The 22,877-nt window shown below is 42.4% G+C and overlaps 1 protein-coding gene across 1 annotated transcript; it reads left to right on the top strand.

Annotated features, from left to right (window-relative positions):
- The first annotated feature begins 7,853 nt into the window (after positions 1-7,853).
- On the top strand, positions 7,854-21,788 carry LOC118829410 (interferon-induced protein with tetratricopeptide repeats 5-like). Its single transcript, XM_036736428.1, has 2 exons — positions 7,854-8,051; positions 17,173-21,788. Exons 1-2 carry the CDS (start codon positions 8,047-8,049, stop codon positions 18,611-18,613), a joined length of 1,446 nt encoding a protein of 481 aa, XP_036592323.1. The 5' UTR covers positions 7,854-8,046; the 3' UTR covers positions 18,614-21,788.
- The last annotated feature ends 1,089 nt before the right edge of the window (positions 21,789-22,877 follow it).

Here is a 22,877-nt window from a genome sequence, read left to right as displayed (position 1 = left end):
TTGATTCTTGTGTTTGAAAGTCAAATTTTCTATTCAGCTCTGGTCTTTTCACTGAGAAAGCTTGAAAGTCCTCTATTTTATTGAAATCCATATTTTGCCTTGGAGCATGATACTCAGTTTTTCTGGGTAGGCGATTCTTGGTTTTAATCCTAGCTCCATTGACTTCCAGAATATTGTATTCTAAGCCCTTTGATCTCTTAATGTAGAAGCTGCTAGATCTTGGATTATTTTGATTATGTTTCCACAATACTCAAATTGTTTCTTTCTGGCTGCTTGGAGTATTTTCTCCTTGATCTGGGAGATCTGGTATTTGGTGACAATGTTCCTAGGAGATTTCTTTTTGGGATCTATTTGAGGAGGTGATCGATGGATTCTTTCAATTTCTATTTTGCCCTGTGGCTCTAGAATATCAGGGCAGCTCTCCTTGATAATTTCTTGAAAGATGACATCTAGGCTCTTTTTTTGATCATGGCTTTCAGGTAGTCCAATAATTTTTAAATTATCTCTCTTGGATCTATTTTCCAGGTCAGTGGTTTTTCCAATGAGATATTTTACATTGTATTCCATTTTTTCATTCCTTTGGTTCTGTTTTATAATATCTTGATTTCTCATCAAGTCACTAGCTTCCACTTGCTCCAATCTAATTTTTAAGGTAGTATTTTCTTCAATGGTCTTTTGGACCTCCTTTTCCATTTGGCTAATTCTGCCTTTCAAGGTATTCTTCTCCTCATTGGCTTTTTGGAGCTCTTTTGCCATTTGAGTTAGTCTATTTTTTAAGGTGTGTTTTCTTCAGTGTATTTTTCAGTATTTTTGGGGGGGTCTCCTTTAGCAAGTCATTGACTTGTTTTTCATGGGTTTCTCGCATCCTTCTCATTTCTCTTCCCAATTTTTCCTCTACTTCTCTTACTTGCTTTTCCAAATCCTTTTTGAGGTCTTCCATGGTCTGAGACCAGTTCATGTTTTTCTTGGAGGCTTTTATTGTAGGCTCTTTGACTTTGTTGACTTCTTCTTGGCTGTATGTTTTGGTCTTCTTTGTCACCAAAGAAAGATTCCACAGTCTGAGACTGAATCTGGGTGCGTTTTTGCTGCCTGGCCATGTTCCCAGCCAACTAACTTGACCCTTGAGTTTTTCAGTGGGGTATGACTCCTTGGAGAGTTAAGAGAACTATGTTCCAAGCTTGGGGGGATGTGCCAGCTCTGCCACACCAGCACTTCTCCTTCCCCAAGAACCCTTAGATCTTCAGCAGGCTGTGCACCCCTGCTCTGATCCGCCACTTAATTCCTCCCACCAGGTGGGCCTGGGGCTAGAAGCAACTGCAGCTGTAGTTCTGTAACTGCCCCACCTCTGCTGCCCCCAGGGCAGTAGCCTAACCAGGAACTCCTTCCACTCCCACTAACCTTCCCTGTTGTCTTTGGTGTTTGTGGGTTGAGAAGTCTGGTAACTACTGCAGCTCACTGATTCAGGGTGCTAGGGCACACTCCGACTGGCTCCTGGTCTGGTTGGTCCACGCCGCCCACGCTGGGCTTGGCTCCCCTCTGCTCCCAGCTCCGTGCAGGATAGACCTCACCCAGAGACCATTCAGGCTGTCCTGGGCTAGAGCCCTGCTTCCCTCTGCTATTTTGTGGGTTCTGCAGTTCTAGAATTGGTTCAGAGCCATTTTTTATAGGTTTTTGGAGGGACTCAGTGGGGAGCTCATGCTAGTCCCTGCTTTCCAGCCTCCATCTTGGCTCCGCCCCCAGAGAATATGTTCTAATGGAGTAAGACAACACATAAAAAGGGAGTGAAGCTTGGTAGAGGCAAGAGGAAGAATAGTCATGTGGGGGGTCACGGTAGCAAAGTCCAGAGAGTCAAAAGCACAGTCAGGATGGGAATGAAGCATGGCTGACCTGAGATCATTGCCAAAATGGAAGTGCCAGGAGGAACTCATGAATGGGAGAAGAGTGTCAACATGGTGGAGGGTTGTTCCAGAGCAACTCACATCTCCATTGCTGTGCTGCTGCCCATGTACTACAAAGATGTCACCATGCTGCTCTGTTGAGTTCCATGTCTCCACTCTCCACTGCTTAATATGACTAGGTGTCTTCTGTTCTCCTAGTCACTGAACTTCTCTCTGCTATTAGTTTCTGAACACCATAACTTCAGGGCTACCTGGTGGCCATCTTAGATCCTGTCTGCTATGATGCAGAGATGGGAAGATCTCTCTCCATGATACCAACTCTCTGGCCATAACAAGACTATGAGTCAACATACCAGGTAGTAAAATAAAAGACAGAGTGCCTCAGGCTAAAAGCAAGCCTATTCTCTGAACTCCCTGTTTCAGGGGTCAAATTGAAATCTGTTATGTAACTCTCTGACTTAGATTGTGACTCCAGTTTAACCTCAGAAGAGATCATTTGTCTCCTTAAACCCATTTCCAAAGGATCTGCCAAAGAAACCCCACAAGAGCTATATGGAAGTAAAGGTTACAAACCCAGTTTCATCCCAAATTCCTCTTTGGGATGGCATACAAATTAATCTAATGACCAGAAACTTTGAGGGTTTCCCCCCTCCCAGAAAACAATTGCTATTTATATCCATTCTAAGCCATCAAAGCCTAAACAATGAGCCTCACAGGCTTGGACTGAGGGCTATTATTAACCATTCAAGAAAAGCCAGAGTGATTTGGATTTAAAGGCATAAGTGGAGTAGCAACAGCATCCTCCCAATAACTCAGGCTAGCAATCTAGGAATCATCCTCAATTCTTTACTATCTCTCATACCCCATATCCAATCAGTTGCCTAGGTCTGTGGATTTCATGTTTGAAATATTTATTGAACACTCTCCTTTCCTCTGAAACTTCCAGCACCATGCTACATGCCCTCTCCTCAAGCCTAGACTAGTCCAATAGCCTGCTGGTGAGTCAGCCTGCCACAAGTCTCTCTTTATTCCAGTTCGTCTTCTCACCCACTAAAGTGTACGCCTGATCTTTCCACTCCCCCTACTCAATAAACTCCAGTGATTCCCCATCACCTCCATGATCAAATATAAAATCCTCTATTTGTCTCTACCTTCCCGACCTACATCCTCTCCACCCCCACCCCCCAAAACACACTTTCCCAGTTTTCTTATACCTTATACTCCTATGTGTAATATCTGATCCGATAAAGGCTTCCATCTCCTGACTCTTGGCATTTTTACTGACCTCATGCCTGGAATTCTCTCCCTCCTCTTCTCTGTCTCCTGGCTTCCCTAGTTTCCTTCAAATCCCAGTCAAAATTCTGCATTTTACAGGAAACCTCATCCCTCTTGCTTCTAGTGCTTTCTTTCTTTTTTCCTATTTTTTCCTGTATATGTTTGTACTTAAATGTTTCCATGTTGTCTTCCTCATTAAATTGTGAATTCAAGAGCAGAGATTGTCTTTTGCCTTTATTTTTACTCCCTAGGGCTTAGTACAGTATCTGTCATTGATAATTATAAATTTTATATTGTTTGATACTATTTTTGTAATAACAGGGCTCCATACTATGGAGTTACTTAGGCTTACATGGTCCTAATGCCTATAGAAGCATAGAGGCAAAACAGACAGTTTGGATTTTTCCACTGTTAACTCTAAAGCAGATAAGGTTTACAGCTTTTGATTGGATGAACTCTTGACCTGCTGCTTGAGCTTTGAGCCATTCTCTTAAATCTTCCTTAAATAGTTATCTTTTAGGCCCTTCCACTAGTTTGTGGTCCCAGTAAAGAAACTTCCCCACCTGAACTTCACCTAAGCCTGGTGACGATAAGGGACCCTGAGAACTTTTCCTCCACATCTGGGTCTGACTAGGAATGCTCCCTCCTACATCCAGAACAGATTCCCAGTTCTCAACCAAGCCCATTCGTAGGTATATAATCTGGCCACTTGAATCCCAACTTTGACTGCATTTCCTCCCCATCATGTCTCCTAAGACAGCAGCATAGTGTTATGCAGGCAAATGGACAGCATGCGCCATAGCCCAAAGGATGGGTTGACATTGCCAAGTGTATTTTGGAACTAGAAACTGATCACAGATTGCAATGGCTCCACCAGTTGGATTGAGTGATCCTGGTTGGATCCCAAGATTTGGCATGCAAGTGTTAGAGAATGGGTTATATATCATCGGACTAAACACCTTCTTTCTCAGTTTCTACATAATCAACTTCAACTAGGAATGGTAGTAATGGTCCACTGACCCCTGGTGGGCAATTTTATATACATGTGCTGTGACTAAAATGGGGGTCTTCTTCCACATCATCAAAGTCAAAGTCTTTTTATTTTTTTTTAATCCTAGGGCCCTGTAGTTCAATGACCAGGACACACAGTTGGAGATTTCTTTGGTAGTGAACTGTGTGAAATGTAGCATAAGGGTTAGCCACTCTATAGCTGCCATAGAGAGTTCAGGACATGTACCAGGCTCAGGATATTATATACCTAAAAGGCAGAGGAGCATCGGGTAGGACTGTGTCCACCAGGAAGGATATGAATTAGAAGTCCCCTTAAGGGTATTTGGAATAGTCCTTTTAACCCTATTTTCAGGCCTATCCTACTACAGAAATATTATCTCAGAGATACAGATGAACAGAAGTTAACCTAACTTTGACTAAACCAGAAATTGTTGCTGAATGAAGAAGATTGCCCACAGGGTCACCCAGCTAGTAAATGATTGTCTGAGGTCACATTTGAATTTTTTGACCCAGCCTGACACTCAGCACACAATGGCGCCACCCACAGGCCCCAAGAGAAGCAGCAGTGGTCATTGAAAGATGCCTAGAAAAGGGAACTCTGCATAAAGATCCTGTGAGGCAACTCTGAAAGACTCATGATGGAAAATGCCCTCTACGTACAGAGAAAGAACTTTGGAGTCTGAATGTAGATGGCAGCAGACTATTTGCTCTCCTTTTTTGTTGTTTTGTTTTGTTTCTTCTTTCTCGTGGCTCTTCCCATGAGTTCTAATTCTTGTTAATATCATGACTAATGCAAAAATACATTTAATATAATGCATAAATAGAGTCTATATCAGACCGCATGCCGTCTTGGGGAGGGGGAAGGGGAAGGAGGAGGAGAAAATTTTTAACTCAAAATCTTCTGGAAGTGAATGTTGAAAACTAAAAATAAGTAAATTAATCTTTTTTTTAAATAAAGATTTTGGTCAGGGAACCTACTTGAACGGATGCTCTTTCTGTGAATCCCTCTAAGCAAGGCCCACACTTAATAGCACGGGATGATACCCATGAACAAATGAGTACTATGGGTTGACCTGCAATGCCATATCAAATATGGTACATCTATGAATACATGGTCATCGGTAGGGGGCGAGGGGCGGGAGGGGTGTGGAATAACTGGAAAGGAAAGAGCATCATGGCAAGAAGGGAGTAGAAAGGCACAAAAAAATTTGAATGGCCCCTGGGAAACTGAGCTGAGTGGGAAATATTTATTATGGCCTGAGTTCCCATGAGAAAGCCATGTCATATGGAATGATAAAGTTGCTCAATCTCCATCTCCAGATGTACTCTCTAGAGTACCCCTACCCTTTTCAGGATGTGGTAGAGAGAGGCCAAAGCTGGAAGACTGGTTTAGATGGGAGCACTCCCAGCCAGCTAAGATTAAGCTACCTGGGGAATCTTCTCATGCTTGCTAACCTTTAAAAGCCAAACCATTTTTCTTTTCCTAACTGGCCCTCTCCCCTGAGTGCCTCAGTCATCCTCTTGTTCATACTGTCCATTGACCATAGAGTTTGCCAGTAAGTACTAGGAAGTAGGTAGAGATACCTCCTGAGGAATTTTGCTGATGTGAGGGGATTCTGAATAAAGACAACTCCATGTGTCTCTGAATGGTGTTTCCCCCAGAATGTACAGGTCCTAACATAGGTCTAGGTTAGAAACTTTGGTACCAGAAATGTCCCTCTATTGGTAGGCCCTCAGACACACCATTTTCCCAAACCCAGGGAGGAATCTTGTGAGAAGACCTGTCCCTTCCCTTAGACATCCATTAACAGCCAACCTGCTAAAGTCATTTAACTCATACACACAAAGAACACAAGAAAAATCACAGAAAGGATGCCCAATGCGTGGTGGATTCATTGCAGGGGAAGGCATCAGAATGTTCCCAGGAATACCTCAGAAGGAACAGGGTGCAGAAGGGTCCCAGACAAACAAGCCAGAGGGCAGGGCCAGCAACATTGCTGGTGAATGCAGGAATGGACTTGAATGCAGAAGGAGCTTGTGTCCCCCCCTACCCCTACTCACAGCTTGAGCACAAACTGCTAAAGGCTCCTGAATCACTCCCCTCTTCTCCCCTCCCTATCTTCACCTTGTTTGCCATTTCCTTCTCCAGCCCAGCATCACACAGCTGGTAAGTATCTGAGGTCTGATTTGAACTCAGTTCTTCTTGACTCCAGGCCCGGCAATCTATCTACTGCACCACCTAGCTTCCCCTTCTTGGTCATTGTTTGGTCCCAGATTGTCTCAGAATGAATGTAAATAGCAATTGCTTCTGTTTTGTCTGGAAACCCTAAGGGTCTTCCCCTCCCAGAGAGATTTTTTTTGATTGGTAAAGAGGCCATTTCCTACTTCATTTCTTATTAAGCCTTAAACACTGAATGAGTGTTGCCTCAGTCAAGCTGAGACCCATTAAAGATCTTAGCTTGAAAAGGCCGAGGTCTCCCACTGCACCCTGGGCAGTCTCCAGTTGTCCTGATCTATATCTGCCCACTGAACCCAGATGTCTCTGGAGATGAAAGTGAGGCTGGAGACTTCCCACAGACCTCCCTCACTTAAATCCAATTGACCTACATGTCAAGACATCACCTCCTTGATGTCATGGTCCTCTTGGAGAATGAAGGACAAACAAGCTCTGTGAGCAGAAAAAGAGCTGCCCACTGGGGACCAAACTGGAACTGACCAGTTGGGCAACACATCTTCCTTCTTCTCTCTCTCTGCCTCTCTCTCTCTCTCTCTCTCTCTCTCTCTCTCTCTCTCTCTCTTTCTCTCTCTCTCTCTGACTCTCTCTCTCTCTCTGCCACTCTCTATCTCTCTCTCTGTCTGTCTCTCTCTTTCTTCTAAGGATAAACAACAACCAACGAAAGACAAACAACCACAAAACAGCGTCTGCACCCTGTGGTGAAGGGGGGCATCTCGGGAAAGCCAGACTTGTACCTGCAGGCTTACTGGATCTGAACAGGACAACTCGGGCTATGTCACATTCATGGCCACAAGCTATGGTCCTGTGAAGTCCAATTAACTCTGCTCTGATCCTCAACCAGAATGTCCCCTTCACCCTCAGCCTGACATTTGACAAATGTACAAATGTTCATGTAAACTAGGCAAGTATACGGATGAACCAATATCAGCCCATTCTCACAACTGGGAAGACCACACCTAGCACAAAATGACCAGAGAGCAGCTCAGTAGCATCACTTTTAGATACACATAATTTATGTTAAGTGCTTTGTGAACGTTAAAGCACTATATATGTTAGGTATTATATATTATACTGGAGCAGCTAGGTGGCTCAGTGGATAGAACACTGAGCCTGGGGTCACAAAGACCTGAGTCCAAATCCAGACTCAGACACTTACTACCTGTGTGACCTTAGGCAAGTCACCTGATTTCTATTTGCCTCAATTTCTTTATTTGTGACATGGGGATAATAACTGTACCTACTTCCCAGAGTTGTTGTTAGGTTCAAATGAGGTAAAGTTTGGGGCTCAGAGTAGACGCTCCCCCTCCCCAAGTTGATTTCTTCCCAGTGACCAGGTGCCTTGAGGTTTTAAGGTCCCGGGGCAGGTTTCCGCTCCCCGCTCCCCTTAGTTTCCATTTCCCAGTCAGTAATCAGTTTTGCTTTCTAGTTTCTGTTCCCTCCTCCCACTCCGTGCTCATCTGTGACGTGCTGGGTTCTTTTTATAAGCGGTTGTATGCGAGGATCACCCCCAGCAAGCTCCCTCCTCAGTCCTGAGAAAGCACAATCCAGAGCATCCCTGCAGACAGCCACCTGCAAAGCAAGACCCGACCACAGTACTGAGGGACATTGGACCACCGGGCAATAAACATGAGGTAGATGGCTTTCTTTTCCCTTTGTTTCCCTCTCCCTGAAATGCAAATTACTGCAGGCAAAGATCGTCCAACCAAACATTTCTCTTGAATTCTAATCACTAAGCAATTTTGCTATTCCATGAAGGCAGATGATTGTCCTTGCATCTTCCAATATTTGCTTAGTCATAATCCATTAACACAAACAAAAGCCCAATACCAAGCTGCTTTATAGTTGTTGGGCTTTTTCCCCACTTTTCAGTTGTCTTTTCTGACTGAGGCTGCCAGCTCTCCTTGAGAAAACCGAGAGAGCAGCTAGCCTGGGCTAAGCCAGCTCAGTGTTTCAGAGAAAGGTCAGTTTTTGGAAAAGAAAATACTGACAGTAGGAATCCTCTTTCGCACTTGTTGGGCGGTTGCAGGGGGTAGGTAAGATTAATAAGTGAGGCAGGGCAGTGTTTGGGGGAGGGAAGGTTTCTATTTGCTTCTGTTTGTTTTTTGTTGTTTTGTTTTTGCTCTCAAGAGTAAAATTAAAACTGATTGTCCCTGCCATATTGAAAAGTGCCCACCCAGAGCCTGTAAATCTCTTGAGGTGAGGGATTTATCTTCCTTTTTTTTTACAAGTAGGACTTTTGAAAGCACCTAGCACTATAACTTATGCACCGTAGCAGCTTAATCAATGTATTGTGAATGTGGGTCAATGCAGAGCTGTCAGTGCCCCTCCGTGGGATCCTAGGTAAATTCCCATGCCAGGGTAGATATCTGTGCACCAAAGACAAAGCCAGGACTGTGCTCAGCAGCATCCCCAAACTCCTGGGACCAGAGAGCAGAGAGTTAACAGTTGGCATGCTGTTCTCTGCTTACAGCGGCATGTTCCCTGGTTTTCAGTCATTTCTTGCCATCATCTGCTCTAAGACCCAGTTCTAGCAGATTCCTCTGCTCCTGGAGGATTTTCCTGACTAACCCAGCCCTGCCTGAATCATTCTTTTACTTTGCACGCCATTGGTACAATTCGTTATGCTTTTCCTGCACGTTACGTAGTCTTGTCATCTCTCCCATGCCAATCGTGTATCTCTAATTCTTTTGGAAACACCCAGAGAGCAAAGAGTCTTCGACCGCTTTTGTGTTACCCCCACATAGCTTGCATGAGGATTAAGAAATATTCCTTCCCCTCCTTTGTTCTCATCCACGGAAGATATTTTTTATCAGGCTATTCCCTTAACACTGGCTCCTTATAGTTCAAAATGAAGTCAGAAGGGACGCTGCATGAGTGAAGTTTGCTTTCCCATCTCCCGGTCCAAAAGAAGAGGTATAAGGTGTATCCAGGACCTTGTGGGCTCTAGCTGTGTGTAGCTGGTGAGGGCCCCCTCCTCCCACCGGGAGCAGCTAATGGTAGATTTAAGCCCTGCTAGCCGTGCTGTGTGTGGCCATTACTTATGGGCTCATGGCCTTTTGCCACAATTGTACAGCCAACCCCGGACCTGCCCCACTTTGGTTCACTGATGAAATGTAAATACTCTGTGCATAGAGATTTTGTGAGGTTTTGTCTTTCTGCAGAGGACACACACCACTGAGTCAGGGTAAGACAGGTGCTGTTTTTCCCTCATAAACCTATATAGCTAGACCCTCCTATTAACCCATTCTGCAGAGATTATAGAATCCTAGATCTAGAATTGAATAGGAATTCAGAGGCCACCTGGCAGGAAAAGCAGAATGAACTGTGCCATGGGCTTGCAAAGTAAAGAATTGATTCAGGCAAGGCTGGGTTAGTCAGAAAATCGTCCAGGAGCAGACGAATCTGATGCAACTGGGTCTTAAAGCAGGTGATGGCAAAAAATGACTGGAAATAAAGGGAAATGCCACTGCAAGCAGAGAACAGCATGCCAACTGTTAACTCTCTGCTCTCAGGCTCAGAAGGATTACTTGGCATACTTGAAATCACACAGATCGTAGTTGTCATGAGCAGCATTTGAACACAGGTCCTCTGAGGCCAGAGCCAGGAGGCTCCTTTTTCACCGTCTCCTAATAGCCCCCAGAGAGTTATAATTAACTGAATGAAGAAATTTTTAGGAAGCAACGCTCTTTTTTTTTCCCAAAGTGGTACTGGCCATGGAGAAGAGTCTGGGGAAAATTTGTTTTTTCAAAGCACTAGGTCATGGCAGAGGCTGATCAGAGGGAAGAAAAAAGATAGAAAAGGCAACATGGGTGGTCCAGGTTGAAGCCTAGATAAGAGAAGGTAAAATAGCAAGGTCACTTCCAAGTGGGAGATGTGTTCCTCAGTTCATGGTCATGTGTGACCTAAAAATCGCTGTGTTTAAAAGTGGTACTAAATCTCTCTCTCTTCTTTGCAGAGGTGGGAGACTATGGGTATGAAACCTTGCATACACCTTCAGAAATAAATGGTATGATAGGTAGTTTTGCTGGATTTTTTTTTCCTCTCTTTTTTATTCTTTATTCCCAGGATAACTCTCTAAGGAGGGGGCAAAAAAGGGATACAATCAGAAATGAAAGGGATATAAAAACAAAAGCGATTATTTTATAAAGTTGTATTAAAAATATACAAAAATAAAAAATCGACTCTATAATAAAATTTTAGCTCAAGGTATCCAACCTTTCATAGGTAGCCTTTGGGGGGAAAAATGCCATTACAAATTATATTGTCCTTTACCCAGTCTTCCACTTCCTTCAACCCCCTGGAGCATTTGATGCCTTTGACTAGTACTTCTTTTATGAAACTTTTTACTCCTTTGGTTTCTAAGACACCACATTGGTTCTCCTCCTACTTCCTAGGCTACTCTTTCTACTCTCCCTTCAATGGAACCTCTTTCTCCACCAGACCTCTAAATGTAAGCATGACCCAAAGTTCACCCTTGTCTATCTGCTCTTCTTTCTTGACAGTTTCTCTTCTGGATATCTGACCTTTTCCCAGTCATCACTTCTATTCTGATGATTACCATATCTCCATCCCCAGTCTGAAACTCTCTTCTAAGCTCTGTCCATTGCTTTCAAGCGCCTCTAGGAATACGTTGTTGTGTTGTGTCCGACTCTTTGTGACCCCATCTGGGGCTTTCTTGGCAAAGATACTGGAGTGGTTTGCCATTTCCTTCTCCAGCTCATTCTACAGATGAGGAAACTGAGGCAAGCAGGGTTAAGGGACTTGCCCAGGGTCACATAGTAAGTGTCTGAAGCTAATTTGAATTTAGGAAGATCAGTCTTCCTGACTCCAATCCCAGCACTCTATGCACTCTGGCGCCACCTAGCTGCCTCTAGGAAACCTCTACCTATATGTCTACGAATATGCTCTACCAGCCTAACGAATGTGCTTAAAAATGAACTAAAATCAGAATCATCCTCCTTTTCCAAAACGTAGCCTCCTCTCTACACTTCCCTATTTCTGTCTTCTAGTTTAGAAACCTAGCTTGTGAAGCGTAGGGTCAGTCTTATTTTTTTTTCTCCATCTACTGTAGTCAGCTACCAAGTCGTATTGATTCTTCTTCCATGATGTGTGTAATAGCAGCATAGTGTAACAGGAAGAACACTTAAGTTTGGAGGCAGCAGACCTAAAGTCCAGGCCAGAATCTGCTAATAACCTGTAATTATTATTAATTTAAATTATAATTAATCTCCTATTATTCTATGCTATGATTCCAGCCTTTCTTAAATCAGTTCCTTACTTTCCATTCCCAAATCTAGGGTCTCGTAGTCTTATATCCAGACTATTACAAATCTCCTAACTGGTTCCCTTAGTTCCCATGCTATAGTCCATCCTACAAACCACTTTCAGATTAATCTTCCTAAAACACGATTTTGTATACATTAAATGTCTCCCAGTTGAGAGGTTAGAGTAAATGAGCCTTGGTATCATAGGACCATAGGAATAGAGCTGGATGGTACCTTAGAGGAGAAGTAAGGTGAATTCCCCAAGGTCACAAAGGCAACAAGTATCAGAACAAGAATTCAAACCTGGGTCTTCTGATGCCACATGTCCATTGGACCATGCTTCCTCAGTGGTTACTTCCAATTCTAAGACCTTATGATTTTTGTTATACCTACTGTGACTGATCAGTAAGTCAGTAATTCCATGGTCAAGGACAAGGAATAAAGATGGCAGGGATGTCACATCAAGCAGAGGTTTATTACCATTATCTACCTAAAATAATGTGGGCAGGATCAATATCTGTCCTTGCCATACTCTTACCCCCAGATCCTTGAATGAGGTAGTTATGTTGCTCCATAAGCCTCCATCTTTCTGTATATTCAACTGATGTAAGCACATTCCAAGTTAACCAAGTCTCTCCTTTCACAGGTCCCTTCAAAGTATTAGGCCACTTCAGAAAAGGTCATTGTTGCTTAAGAACTTTAGCTAACATGTCATCTTAAAATCTCTCTTGGGAATCTTCACATACTTTTCCTATGTTTCGATATTTCCATACATCTCTGATGACATAGGCTTTCCTTACAGCAGTGCAAATCACAACCCACCCCTTTTGCCTTCTTAGCATGTGTAATTCTTATACCTGCACACATCCTTCTGTCAATCCTCCATGGAAGGCCCGCCCAATGTGCTCTTAACAGTACCTGGGTTCCAGTAGAGCCTGAGGTATGGCCATCTGCTGGCCTTCATTTTCAATACATGACCAGCCAACCTCCTTCACTGGTCATGCATTTCCTGGACAACTTCTTTCTTGCTACTTCTCTCACACATCATCCATACTAATAGACATTGTCTAGTTATGTTTGCCATGCATCTCTGCATTACTCTTTAAGTGATTAGAACTATTAGTTCTTTAGAAAGCATGACATTCTGTGATTTACAACCACATAACATCCCTAAGAGAATATTGTATTAAAAGATCAGGTTTTGTTTGGGGAAGAAACTTGGGATTCACTGAAAGCGTTAAACAATTTGCCAGATGAAATCCTGTCCTTCTCTTATTCAATTCTGGACCCAGTTTATTGTCCATCTACAATATATGTCTAAGTTAGATGCACCAACTCAATGAGTTGTCTATTAAATTGTATATTAAGTTCAGATAACAGTCAATTAATCAGTCAAGAATCATTTATTAAGAGCGGTTTCATGGATCAGGGACTGACCTAAGCATTACTGGTACAAAAAAGTTAAAAACAGCCCTCGTCCTCAAGGAGGAGACAACATAAAAATAATTAGGTACATATAAGATATATACAGAGTACAATAGATGGAAGGTCATAAGAACCAGGAAGGCTACAGTAGCTGGAGAGGATCAGGAAAGACCTTCTGCCATTGGTGAGATTTAGGCTGAGTGTTGAAGGTGGCCAAGAAAATCAAGAGGCAGAGATGAGGGTGTATCTCATTCCAGCCATAGGGGATAGCCAATGCAGAGGTTGGATGGAAGAAAGAGTTTTCTGTTCAAGAAATAGCAATTAGGCCAATGTAGCTGGATCATAGATTATAAGAAAGGGATCAAAGTAGGCCAGGTTATGAAGGCTTTTAAATGCAAGGAGAGGAGTTTATATTTGCTCTTGGAGGTAGTCAGGAAGCACTGGAGTTTACTGAGAAGGGAATGAGGAGGAGTGTAATAGTCACTTTTCTAGATCCAGCAGCTGAATGGAGCCCAGATTGGAGTGGGGAAAGACTTGACACAGGGAGACCAATTAAAAGATTTTTAAAATAGTACATACAAGGAGGATGGCATGGAAGATGGGAGATGGGAGAAAGGAGCTAACTTGTTATATATGAGAACAGAGAAAAGGCTAGTCTGGCTGGATCACAAAGTGTGTGAAGGGGAGTAATGCTGAACAAAGATGAAAATATAGGCTGGGACCAGGTCTTGAAGGGCTTTAAAAACTAAACAGAGATTATATTTGATCCTAGAGGCAATTGGGAGCCACTGGGGTTTATTGAGTAGGAGAGTGACATGGTCACATTGTGACTGAAGAAAATCACTTTGGCACAAATGCAAAGGGTGGACAGGAGTGCAGAGACCAGTTGAGCTTGGAAACCAGTTAGGAAGATGTTGCACTAATTTAGTCAGGAGGTGGTGAAGCCTGAACTGAGGAGACAGCTGTATTAGGAGAGAGGATGGATGAGATTCAAGAGATACTGTGGAGATAGAAACAGCAAGATTGTCAACTGACTGGATATGTGGGATAAGGGAAGACATGAAGATAATACCCTGTTATAAACCATGGAGAATGGAAGAATGACTGTGCCTTTGACAGAAATATGGAAATTAGGAAAAATTTGGGGGCTAGTGTGTTGGACATGTTGAGTTTCAGATGCCTCTGAGACATCCATTTTGAAATGAATGTCCAATAGGCAGTTGATGATGCAGTATTGAAGCTAAGAGGAGAGACGGGCTGGATATTTAGATCCAGGGGTCATCTGCACAGAGATGATAATTAAATCATCCCATGGTATCTGATGAGGTCACTGAGAGAAGGCATAGAGAGAAAAGATTAAGGGATCCAGGGCAACATTTCAGGAATACCTACAATTAAGGAGATATGAGATAAATGATAAGCTAGCAAAGGAAGACAAGGAGCATTTAGATGGGTTAGGAGAACCAGAAGGACATAATATGAAAGCCCAGAGAGGAGAGAATGGTCCACAGTATCCAATGAGGAAGAGAAGTCAAGAAGGAAGAGGACTGAAAAAAATAAGACCATTAGGTTTGGCAATGCAGAGGTCATTGGTAACTTTGGAGAGAGTATTTCATTGGAGTCATGCGGTCAGAAGATGAAGGAGTGATAGGAGAGGAAACATAAGTAAGCAAGCATAGACAGCTTTTTCTAGGAGTTTAGCTGAGAAAGGAGAGAAATAGGATAATAACTTGAGGGGATGAAATCACAGGTCCAGGGTCTATCCCTAAGGCAAGGCATAAGGCCTGCCATGAGTCACATGAGGACAAGAACATGATGGAGCCAGGGCTGCATGGGAAGAATACAACCAGGATAACTCATAGGCAGCTTCTCAACAGAACCCTGGGTCGGTATCTCAGCAACAAAGCATCATCTGTCCTCTCCATGCCTTAGGCCAGTTCAATGACCAAATGAAGGCAATGGTTTGGACCAAGTTCTCACTCATACTTGCCTGATTGGATTATCATATCTGATATCACGGCAAAAGACATGCCGGCATTTGTCCAGGGGCATCTCTCTCCCGATATAAGCTTGGGATATGGGAGTTTTCAGAAGCTATAGCAGTTTCTAGGAAGCACATAAAGCAGAATGGAGATAGGTATGTCAGGAGGAGGGAATGTGCCTAGAGGAGCAGTAACCTGCCACAAGTGAGCTTTGGGATTCTCGGAGAGTCCCCCAAACCAGAGAAGGTTTTAAAAATCCCATAGGCACCCAGCCCACTTTGCTGTTCTTTATCTGTACCTGTTCTATATATCTATATCTATTTATCTGTCTGTGTCAGACTGTCTATCCCTTTCTCATATGCAGGTTACAGGGTGATAAGACCCTAGGTGTTAGAAATGAAAGAGACCTTAGATGTTAATTAGTTTAAAGCCATTCATTTTACAGATTTGCAGTAGGGCCCTCTGGGGCCCCTTCTTTTCACCTCAAAACCCCTTGACATCATGCTCCATTCTCTCCTCCTTTCCCACAGGTAGCAGGCATATAAACATCTTTTCTCAGAAGGGGCCCAGAAGGAAGAAGTGACTTGCCCAAAATGTCATACAAATAGGGAAAATATTCTCTCTCCCTCTCCCTAGCCCCCCTATATTTTTCCTTCCCTTAACAGCCCATAAAATTCAGGACTTAATTTTTAAATAATGATATTTATTGGATACATTATATTTCATGCCCTTAATTTAAAAATCCAGTGGGTGGAAACTTTTCAATTTCTTAAATAAATAAATGTTGTTGGTTTTTTTTCCCTTACTTGGTCTTCAACTTGTTCATTGTATCATCACCTTCAATAGAAAAAAAAAGGTTCCCCAACCCAGTCTGCCTCACAGGAATAGTTTTTCAATAAATAACAGGCATATTTATGAAATATTTCTAAGCCTGAGTGACAAGTAATAAAATTAAATATATCTAGTATATTACTAATATGCCTCTAATTTTACTTCATGCACAAATGTGACATACTTTATATTCCCTTATCAATGTATATATTGAATCTCTGAACCTCCACACCCCAGGCCAAATGCCTTTGAGTCCAGAGACTATTCATTTTTGTCTTTGTATGCCCAGAGCCTAGCACATTGTAGAAATTAGTAATAATAATAGTTAATATTTATATAGGGCTTACTGTGTGCCAGGCACTGTGCTAAGTGTTTTATAATCATTATCACATTTGGCCCTCACACCAACCTGAGAGGTAGGTGCTGCTGTTGTTATTCCCGTTTTACAGATGGGGAAACTGAGGTAAAGAAATTAAGTCATCTGCCCAAGGTCATATAGGTAGTAAACGTCTGACACCCAATTAGAACTTAGGTCTTCCTGACTCCAGGCCCAGAACTTTATCTACTGTGGTCAGGAAAGTTGGGGGTGGGGAGTAAGGTAATGGAAGGGTGATAAATTTAAGAAAAATGTAACTTAAGGGCAGCTAGTTGGTGCGGTACAGTCAGGAAGACCTGAGTTCAAATTCAGCCTTAGACACTTATTACCTGTGTGACCCTGGGCAAGCTGCTTAGCCTCTTTATCTCAGTTTCCTCATCTGTACAGTGGGTATAATAATAGCCCCTACCTCCCAGGGTGGTTGTAAGGCTCAAATGAGATAATAATTATAAAGCACTTAACATAGTACTGGGTACATTTTGTTGCTGTTAAGTCATATTTCAGGCATGTCCCACTCTGTGACGCCATTTGGGGTTTTCTTGGCAGAACTACTAGAGGGGTCTTCCACTTCCTTCTCCAGTTCCTTTTTGCAGATGAGGAACTAAGGCCAAAAGGGTAAAGTGGCTTGCCTAGGGTCACTCAGCTGGTAAGTGAATCAGGTCAAATTTGAACCTGGGAAGAGGAGCCTTCCTCATTCCAAGCACAGCACTTTATCCACTTCACCACCCGGCTGCCCCACTGGGCATGTAGTAAGTGTTGTAGATGTTATATTATCATTATTATTAATCATTGAAAATAATGGCATTTGGGATTATGAGTCACATGCTGCTTCTACTTGTGCCTCTGAAACTAAACCGGATTTCTTCTCTTATAGTGAAATATCTAAGAATTCCTTAAAACACTTCCTGCTGATGTTGGATTGTCACTTTACTTGGAATCTACAGAAGGAGGACATTGAGGTACGTTATGTAGAAGAGAGAATTGATGACCAGCTGGAATATCTGACCATTAAATCCAAAGTCACCCTTTTTAACCTACTGGCCTATGTGAAACATCTCAAAGGCCAAAATGAAGAAGCTTTAGAAAGTTTAAAAGATGCCGAAGAAAGGATTCAGGAGGACTATGCCAACCACATAGGAAAGAGAAGCCTTGTGACCTGGGGAAACTATGCCTGGATCTATTATCACATGGGCAGACCCCGTGAAGCCCAGACTTACCTGGACAAGGTGGAGGCAAGTTGTAAGAGGCTGTCAAGTCCTTTTCGCTACAAGGTGGAGCTTCCAGAAATCGAGTGTGAGAAAGGGTGGGCTCTTCTCAAGTTTGGAGGGAGGTATTACGACAGGGCCAAAGCCTGTTTTGAAAAGGCCCTGGAGTCGGATCCTGAGCACCCTGAATTTAACACTGGATTTGCCATTGTCATGTACCGAATGGATGACTTTGATAGAGATGGTACAGATAGTAAAAGTCTTTCTCTGAGCCCTCTGAAAAAGGCACTTGGGCTGGATCCAAAAAGTACATTCATTAAGGTTCTCCTGGCACTAAAGCTTCAAGACTTAGGGTTAAGTTCCGAAGGAGAAAACTACATTAAGGAAGCCCTCGACCAAGTAGCATCAGAGCCCTATGTCTTTCGCTATGCAGCAAAATTTTACCGGCGAGAAAATAACCCAGAGAGGGCTATTGAGCTCTTAAAAAAGGCCTTAAAACTAGTACCAACCTCTGCTTTCCTGCATCACCAAATGGGACTTTGTCATAGGGTACAAATGATCACAATCAAGAAGGCCACATGGAACAAGCCTAGGGGAAGGGACAAACAGGAAGTCAACAAACTTATCCAATCTGCCATATTTCATTTCGAAACAGCTGTCAGAGAGAAACCTCTGTTTGTGTTTGCTTATTTAGACCTGGCCAACATGTATGCTGAAGCAGGAGAGCTCAAAAAGGCAGAAGACATTTTTCAAAAGGTGCTGGGCCTAGAACATGTCAGAGAAGAGGAAAAGCAACAAGCCCACTTCAAATATGGCCGTTTCCTGGAATTCCACAGGAAAGTTGGAGATCTTGCCATGCACCATTATTTAGAAGGGATAAAGATAAATCCCAAGTTTTGCACTCCACTTGTAAAGGCTTTGCAGAATTTAGCTCTCAAACGGCTGAATCAGAATTCTTTTGATGCAAAGAGTCTGGGGGCCCTTGCTTTGGTTCACAACCTCCACGGGGAGAAGAACCAAGCAGTAGCGTATTATGAAAGAGCCTTGAAACAGGATCCTGGTAACAGTGAATATATCAGTGCTCTGTTAGAGCTGCGCCTCTCCATTTAAAATCCTGCATCTTCAAGTATTTTTTATTATTAATTTTTTTTAAAATATAAAACCCTTTATGGGCTTTTAAAAAAAATATTACTTTATACATATAGCAGACTATAAGGCACAGACTTTGGTCAAAGGGGGAATATGTAGTTTTAGCCCCTTGCTGAGAAAACACAGGGGGCTGCTCTGATTGGTCCCCAGGGACTGGCACTGCTTCCTGATGATTGGTTGATTGAGGACCAATAGACTAGAGGAAGCATAGTCTATAAGTAAGACCTATATGGCTCCATCTACCACTTGGACTCTTTCCCCATGTCTTCTCTTTTGGGGGTTCCAGATCCAGGTACAGCAGGGTGGGGAAGTGAGGGAGGACAGGGCATTCTCCACCACCACCTGGTTGTCAGGGGCAGCACTGGTAACTTGCATAAGTCTTTCATCTAAGATTGAACCGTCAATCAGACTATCGACCAGTGTGAAACTGGGTTGAAAACAAACCCTTGAAAGTATGAAAGAGAAATTGTCTGAGAACTTTCACACTATACCCTAAACCTAAAAATAGTAATAAACCTGGCCCCTAAGTTTAGCAAAAGCCAAAAGTTGCTGGTGTTCATTATAAATGACCAATTTTTATATGCCATTTATTAAAAAGTGATATTGAATCTTATAGCTAGGGAAATACAATTAAGGATAAAATCAAGCTACCTCTGAATCTCTTAGTTTGAAAAAGAAATAGCCTGAACCATAACTATGAACCATATTCATAACATGAATATTTGTTCCCAGATTAAAACTATATTTTTATCAATTGAAAGTACAGAGAGGAAACAAATTTCAGATGTTGGGCCACGAGCAACAAATAATACTGTATTTAATCTAATTGGGACCCCTAAATAGGAACTGGGGTGTTTGACTTACTTTGTGGTCTTCAATCAGAGGTACATTCTGAGTCTTTCAGGGTAGCTTTTGAAATGTTTTTCTTTTGACCGAGGACTTGAAAAAAGCAACTCAGATCTCTTGGGAATGTTCTGGGCTCTTTCAGCTTCCAGGTGCTTAGAGTGCGTTAGCTTCTAAGTGCTATAGAGAGGCCAGTTGTTAAAGAGATCTGGGAACCCAGATGCTGCATAACTCCTGTGTTCCTATACCTGACTTTTGTTTATGTCCCTTCTTTTGCTGGAAGACAAATTTATCTTCATAACCATGGTACTAATGGAATATGTAGAAAGGAGATTAATTGCACTTTCCCAAGTGAAACTCTCAACAAGTGAGAAAAAGGGAAGCCATAACAAGGAATAGTTTTATCTGCAGCCAAAAAAAAAAAAGTCTGGGCATTGGGGGCAGAGAGGTGGTTCTGGCAGATGGCAGGTAGCACCAGCAGTGAAGACAATGAGTATAGTCACTCTTGGATTGCAGGAGTCCAAGCCTAAACATTGCAGGATTTGGAGGAGAAGGGGTGTGTGTGTGTGTGTGTGTGTGTGTGTGTGTGTGTGTGTGAAGTCTTAGATTAGGGGATGAGGCAATCAGATAGCTATGTGGCATCTGATAGCAGTTACTGCCCAGAGGTGGAGGGCTCTTCCAGTGAAGAACATGCTCAACCCCTCAAGATGTCAGTGCCTTGGGGCAAAGCCCCTGCTTTCTACCTCCCCCAACACCAGTTATAACTCTGTTATCAAATAGGACTAATCTGTTCTTAGCTCCAGGCAAGGATAAGGTAGGAAACACCTGACACTCTACTGCCTTCATTCCTCCATGTACACCATGCCAACATTCAAGGTCATCACCCCAATCCTGGCAAAGAAAAGACCCACAGGAGATGTCCAGCAATTCCACAAAAGGGTCTAGCTGACTACCATACCAACCTAGAGACCTCAATCTCATTTTTCTTTCCCTTGCTGAAATACCAAACCAATTCGAAGAGAGAAAGTGAATTTGGTCAAAGGAAAAGAGGTTAAAGAGAGAAAGAGAAGGACTTTATGTGCCAAGGACTCATGAGATTGGGGGCAGGAGGATAGAAGTTACTAAAGAAAGGTTGGGAGGGGGCAGTGATCAGACCACCAATAGGTTCAGGTCCCTCCTTAGTACCTGACCTCATGCTAAATTGTCTTGGTTACTTGCTGTCTGATATGCATGTATATGTGTATACACATACATGTATATACATAAATACACACATATGAATGTACAATACATATATTAACATGTATATACATATACGAACACACATATAAACATGTACATATATACATAGATGCATACATATCTATGTATGTGTGTATATATGTATATGTATGTGTTTTCTCAAGGGAGATTATCAGCAGTTACAAGATTAAAGTCAAAACTAGAATTTTGGTTTTTCTGAGCTTTTGTGAATTACAGATTGCCAGTTCCAGTTTCTATTAAAGTCCTTAATAGCAGTTATAAAACTTAGAAAGTGTTTCACAAAAGAACTAGATCAGCCGTGCATAAAGAAATAGCAATTACTTACACATGCAGAGACTCAGGGCCTACAGCAAAACACTCAGAAGCAGTAAGAGAATACAGCCATGGTGATCACCAGAACCTTGAGTGTATTGCTCTTCCAGAGGAAGAATGGAAATCAACAATGGTCCTTTGGAGAGGCTCCCCTCTGTTCAGTATTCCCAGCTCTACCTGGATCTATATCACTTTCCCTAGTTGGGTGGGATTCCTTCAGAATCACCTTCGTATTAAAGCAGCTTCCTAAGGCAGCAGAAGGTCATGGGCTTTATATAGATGGACAGGGTCTTGCTCAAATATATCTGCTTGATTTCCCATATTTGATGTCACAGGCAGGAAGATGCTAAATATTGACTGAAAAAGAACGGATGAATCAAATAAGGAATATAAGTATAATAGATTGATGATAGAGAAGCAACCCTTCAAATGTAAATTGGAGTCTGACCACATACACTTGTAGGTCACCCACCCTCAGCTGGCTTTTTGACTCATATATTTACTTATATTCTCCTAAGTCCTGTAGGGATCTAGGGACCTGTTATGATCATTTATTTCTCATTAATAAGCTTGTAATCTCTTTTCAGTAATGAATAATTATCCCAAGCCCCTCCTTTGGTTCATCAAATATTAAACATTTTATAAACTGGAGAAATCTTCTTTCCCATGAATAATTACTCTTGTTTCTCTGTAATTAAATAAATATTAAAATCCTGAACTGCCTCATTTTTTTCTCTTGCTCTTCAAACCAGCTTAGCCCTCCTCGGCCTGAGCCAACTCCATCCCCAATTAGTTTTCTTCAAGGCCCCCCATGTCAACCCTATTAAACCCTGATATATCCATTTCGTTGCAAGCATATTCACCAGTTTGAACTTTTCAATAATTAAACCTCTTACCTCCTGACTTTACCTGAGACCTGAAACCTGGCTTTCTCTTCAGAATAGCCTCTCTGTTGCATCTCTCTTAAATGGAGTCTGATCCTTCTCTAGTAGCGAATTAACAGTTGATGCTCTAATTGGAGTGAACAAGATCCAAAGGACCCAAGATTTGGACCCTGAGGAAGATGGGTCAATGCAGGATATGAGTAGGGGGAGGGGTGGGGAGGGAATATTAATAACTCATTTTTGGTAATCTTTTATGTTTTATAAAGAACTTTCAACCACCCTTTCAGGTAGATAGTGGAAGTATTATTAACCCTGTTTTTTTAGATAAAGAAACTGAGGCTCAGAAAGGTTATTTGACTTGCCCATGGTCCCAAAGTAAGAAAGTTTCAGAGCTAAGTACTGCTAACTCCAAATCCAGCATTCTTTCAATGCTGTCCAAACAAACTCCACCATGACTCTATCCTGGACCTTCTTTCCTACCCCTTTAATATACTATTTCACTTGGTGATCTCATTTGCTTCCTGGCTTCAATTATCATCTATATGCATATGATTTCCAGATTGATTTATTAAGCCCCAGCCTCTCCCTTGAACTCTGCCTCTTTGACATATCAAACTTAACATATCAAAAAAGTCATATCTCATCACCCCTTCCAAACTTTCTTATTATTGTTGACTATTAACACCAACATCCACTCAACCACTCAGGGTTGCAACTTAGGGGTTTAATTTCTTGTTTAACTCACCCCACATTTCCAATCTGTTGCCAAGAAGTTTCATCATTTCTATCTGTGCAGCATCTCTCATCGGTGTTTCTTTCTTTCTACCCACACAGCTGATACCTTGGTACAAGCCCCCATCACTCACACCAGCACTACTGCAATAGCCTGCTGATTGGTCTGCCTGCCTGGTCTCTCTCTACTC

The sequence above is a fragment of the Trichosurus vulpecula genome, chromosome 8, assembly GCF_011100635.1.
Source record: "Trichosurus vulpecula isolate mTriVul1 chromosome 8, mTriVul1.pri, whole genome shotgun sequence".
Classification (NCBI taxonomy): domain Eukaryota; kingdom Metazoa; phylum Chordata; class Mammalia; order Diprotodontia; family Phalangeridae; genus Trichosurus; species Trichosurus vulpecula.
This window is presented reverse-complemented; position numbering and strand designations above follow the sequence as displayed.